Here is a 4,597-nt window from a genome sequence, read left to right as displayed (position 1 = left end):
TGTCATGTGGTCGCGCCGAGGCATCCGCAATTACACGGGAATGTTTTCCTAGAGATGTCAGCCTACAAAGGACACAATCTCTCTTCCTCAAATTCCGCCCCAAAATGTCCTTTCCCAACAGCTCTCCTGCCGCTAATACTTTTTTAGTAGATTCTCTCATCAGTGCGTGCAGGAGTGACAGTTTCTACTCCAACAGCGCCAGCATGTATATGCCACCTAGCACAGACATTGGGACGTATGGGATGCAAACCTGTGGACTCCTTCCGTCTCTGGCTAAAAGAGAAGTTAATCACCAAAATATGGGTATGAATGTACATCCTTATATACCTCAAGTAGACACTTGGACAGACCCGAACAGATCTTGTCGAATAGAGCAACCTGTTACACAGCAGGTCCCCACTTGTTCCTTCACTACAAATATTAAAGAAGAAAGCAATTGCTGCATGTATTCCGATAAGAGATCCAAACTCATTTCTGCAGACGTCCCTTCCTACCAGAGGCTGGTGTCTGAATCATGCCCCATTGAGAACCCCGAGGTTCCCGTCCCAGGATATTTTAGACTGAGCCAGACCTACGCCACTGGGAAAACCCAAGAGTACAATAATAGCCCTGAAACGAGTTCAACTGTAATGTTACAGTTAAACCCTCGCGGCAGCTCCAAACCGCAGATATCTGCTCAACTTCAGCTGGAAAAGAAAATGAATGAAAACCCGAACAACCAAGACAGCACGGCTAAAGTCTCCCAAGTGGAAAGTCCCGAGCCCAAGTCCACGTTGCAAGACGAGCGGAGCTGCCTGCCCGAAGGCTCCGTGTCCAGCCCAGAAGTCCAGGAGAAGGAGAGCAAAGGTCTGTATTACCGAGTTTAAGCCGTGCCGTGGTGTAACTCCAGCACACCAGCACCATAAAGCACGCTCGAATATACTAACGAGCATCACAGCCATCACATTTAATGCTAAGGCGTATCGGGCTGCAGGTGCTGTATCGCTGAAGATTTTGGCAGGCAAAAAATGCTACACAAAAAGGTCCAAAGATTTTCTGTAGAGATCTGCCTCTCCCGTGCACGCAGACCGCCTCTGTGATGCGGGGAATATAGCCGTGTGCTCCTTAATGCTCTGCAGCAGCCAAAAGCAGCCCCATACCTCTAAAAAAGCAGGTCTGGAGGTTGTAAAATACGACCAGCTCAACTTTTCTCTCGTAATATTTCGCTGTTGTTGTGTTGTTTGGGGTTTTTTTGTTGTTGTTGGTTTGGTTTGGCTTTGTGTTGTTTGATTTGGCTTTTTTTGTTTTGTTTTGTTTTGTTTTGTTTTCCACTGAGCCTTACTGCGGTTTGATTGCATTTAAAGATAATTACGATCCTATTAAAATAGGTGAGGAATAGGTGCTACCAGGCTGGGTAAAGTTGGAAACAAATGCACAATGAAAGCAGCAGCCCGCTATCTGCCTGATCCATAGGTGGAATATTTCAATGTGGTGCTTTAGATAACCTTGGGTTGGTCTCCAAAAGTACAGTAGTATTTTGAAATGCGTTTGAAAGCTAAGAATGGTGGTAATCTGATTTAATTTTCCTTTTACAAGTGCACTAAGCTTTCCTTTTGAACGGCGTGTGTCGAAGAATCCCAAAACGGGAAATTTTCGCCTATCAAAATGTACTTTGCAACCTCTAGGTCGATTTCTACCCTACGTGTGCATGGAGATTCTTTTTATCTGAATTATATCTAACAGCCCGAGTCTAGGTTGATGTGGGGCAGATTTCTCTCTGTTGGGGAAAAAAAAAATAAAAAAGGAAAATAATAATAATTTAAAAAAAAAAATTTAAAAAAAAAAAAAAAAAAAAAACCAAACAAAACAACCACGAGGCAGAGGGTGTTAATTTCTTGTAGATCTTTTAGGGTGGGAAAATTCTACGTCTGCTCCTAGGTGTACTTGCGTAATTCAGCTGATGGCTGGGGAGGATGCTGCTTTAAAATACAGAGCGAGGGTATTTGGTAATTGGGATATTTCCGTAGCAAGTGTCGTGGGAGCCCGAGGCAGCCCTGGCAAGGCTAGACCCGTTAAAATGTGGCCATGGGGCCGATGGCAGGTTAAATATTGTTGAAATGCTGAAAACTTGAGAACCTCTTTCTAGCAGGGGTAGGAGTGCGGGCAGCCGCCAGGCAGGGTGCCGTGTGGTGGGGACGGGCGAGCCCAGCCTGGCAGCAGGTCCCCTTTCTCTGCCTTACACCTCGCCCAAGCTGTGTTTAATGCCCACATCCACCATATCTGCCAGATACTGCAGAGGAGGGGTCATGGCCAAGGGTACACTCTAACAGCCTGAGGTATTTTTGATTTTTTTTTCTTCTTCTTTGATTTTGATAGAGGAAATCAAGTCTGATACTCCAACAAGCAATTGGCTAACTGCAAAGAGTGGCAGAAAGAAGAGGTGTCCTTATACTAAACACCAAACACTGGAATTAGAGAAAGAGTTCTTATTCAATATGTATCTCACTCGAGAGCGCCGTCTAGAGATCAGTAAGAGCGTAAACCTCACTGACAGGCAGGTCAAGATTTGGTTTCAAAACCGCAGAATGAAGCTCAAGAAGATGAGCAGGGAGAACCGAATCCGGGAACTGACCGCTAATCTGACCTTCTCTTAAACCCTAACCCCGGGGGGGGCACCAGTGAGGAATGGGCACAGCACCGCCACTTGCTAAAGGCAGGAGAGACTCTGGCAAAACCCGGCATTTTCCTGTTTTGTTTTGTTTTGTTTTGTTTTTCTGATAGAATGTGACTCTTCGTCCTTCTTTTAGCGCTGCAAGTGAATATGTATTACTATGATGAGTATATATAAAACCTAGCACGTGTAATTTATTTTTGTTCTCATCGTAATGCAGGGTAACTATTATTGAATATTATCATTTGGTCTTAACTTATTGGAACTGTCGAACATCCAAGCAATGTGACTTTTTCATGTTTTTACTAACAAAATGGTATTTATGTGGGGCTGTTACACGGGCCATAACATTTTGAGTACATTCAATACTTTAAGAGAAAGAGGGGGGGAAACCTTGGGGGCGGGGGGAAAGAGAAGCACATTATAATGTAACTATCCTCGCAAATGAACTTAGAGGTTGTCCTTCGTAAAATGGAATCCTTCTTCTCCATTGTAGACATTTCCTTGTGGTGCATATGTGGAATAGTAGTCGTTCAGCAGCAATATGTCCTTCTTGTGCATGTTCTGTTCGCATGTATAATGCAATAAACTCTGTAAACTACTGCGGTTCCTTTGGTTTTCTACAAATGTTTGAAGCACGGATACAGGTTGGTCTCCTGATCTTTCTCTACAAGCATCTCTTTGGACTGATATGCCTTCTTTGCCATTTTCTGGTCTTTGTGTGTGTCTGCCTCGTTTTCTTTCTTTATTTCCCCCACTTTTTTTTTTTTTTCTTTTTTTCCCCCCTTTTTTTAGGGGTGTGGTGGAGACTAGGGCGGGAAATGATGTAAAACTAATTCATTTATAATTGTGCCTGTAAACAAATGATTGATTGATAAAATGTTGTGTGATGTTCGCAGTCTGACAAACTGAATGTAAAAAAAAAAAAAAAAAGAGAGAGACAGAGAGACAGAGAGAGAGGGGGGAATAAGAAACAAACAAAAAGAAAAACATAGTAAAACATTATGACCAAAACTGGACATCCTCTTCCAATCGACTCATAAATGGTAAGTGATAAAAAAATCTTTCTATTACAAGCTGTCAGCAGTATGTGTGTCATTTTATTTGACGTTCGTATGTTGATTTTAGAAATATCAGTCATTACGTGCTTACAACGTGTAGACTTTGTGTCTTTACTCGCTTAAAAAATATCATGCTATATGCAACGCTGGGTATAAGCAAATACTAAGGAGTTCTGTTCTTGGTCAGCTCAAGAGCTTTCAGAAGATGGTGGATGGGAAAACATTCCCCCAAACATCTGGCAAGGTTGGTTATTTTGAGCAGAAACGCTCTCAAGCGTGCTTTCAAAAGTACACCAGAGTCTTCAGATCTACTTTTGTCACCCTGCACCGTTTCTGTTTGCTCAGAGATCATTTCATTTCGCGAAATTCCACTTCAGTAGCACACATGCAGATAATGAAGTTCACGACTCTTAACCCTTTCTGTACATCGCTGAAAAAATGTTATTAGCAGGGCTCTGCACTGCAAGCTGAGGAAGAGCGCTTATGAGAGGGAGAGCGGGTGAGTGCCTGTGTGAGCAGATACAGTAAGCAGGACTGCAAACGGCTTGCAAATGAACATGACTCCAAATTGAAGTGCAAATACTTGGGCATACTTTCACCTTCAAACAGGACTGGAAAAATAGCGTGGCTACTGTTTGGGCTGCGAAACCAGCTTGCTCACAATCAACGCCCATTCCTCCCCTAAGCAGTTCCTAAGTCAAGAAATTAAACTCAAGATAGTGCCAATATTCGCTGACTTGGTGGCACTTATATTGTTCGTATTGCAGCTGGTGGCGTTGTAGTTTGCTCTCTTGTCGCTGATATTTTATTTAAGCCAATGTTTTCTCATGTGCCCGTTTCCTCGTAGGGCAGAAGTGTATTTCTCTCAAACCAAAGCATCACCATT

General features: G+C 43.1%; 1 protein-coding gene across 1 annotated transcript; it reads left to right on the top strand.

The window, feature by feature from the left end:
• Positions 1–104: 104 nt before the first annotated feature.
• On the top strand, positions 105–2,780 carry HOXD10 (homeobox D10). The gene is made up of 2 exons (XM_008944095.1): positions 105–846; positions 2,356–2,780. The coding sequence occupies exons 1-2, from the start codon at positions 105–107 to the stop codon at positions 2,631–2,633; spliced, it is 1,020 nt and encodes a 339-aa protein (XP_008942343.1). The 3' UTR covers positions 2,634–2,780.
• The last annotated feature ends 1,817 nt before the right edge of the window (positions 2,781–4,597 follow it).

This window comes from Merops nubicus, unplaced genomic scaffold, assembly GCF_000691845.1.
Source record: "Merops nubicus isolate BGI_N331 unplaced genomic scaffold, ASM69184v1 scaffold40107, whole genome shotgun sequence".
NCBI classification, from domain to species: domain Eukaryota; kingdom Metazoa; phylum Chordata; class Aves; order Coraciiformes; family Meropidae; genus Merops; species Merops nubicus.
Note: the sequence above shows the minus strand (reverse complement) of the source record. Positions and strands in the feature narration are given on the sequence as shown.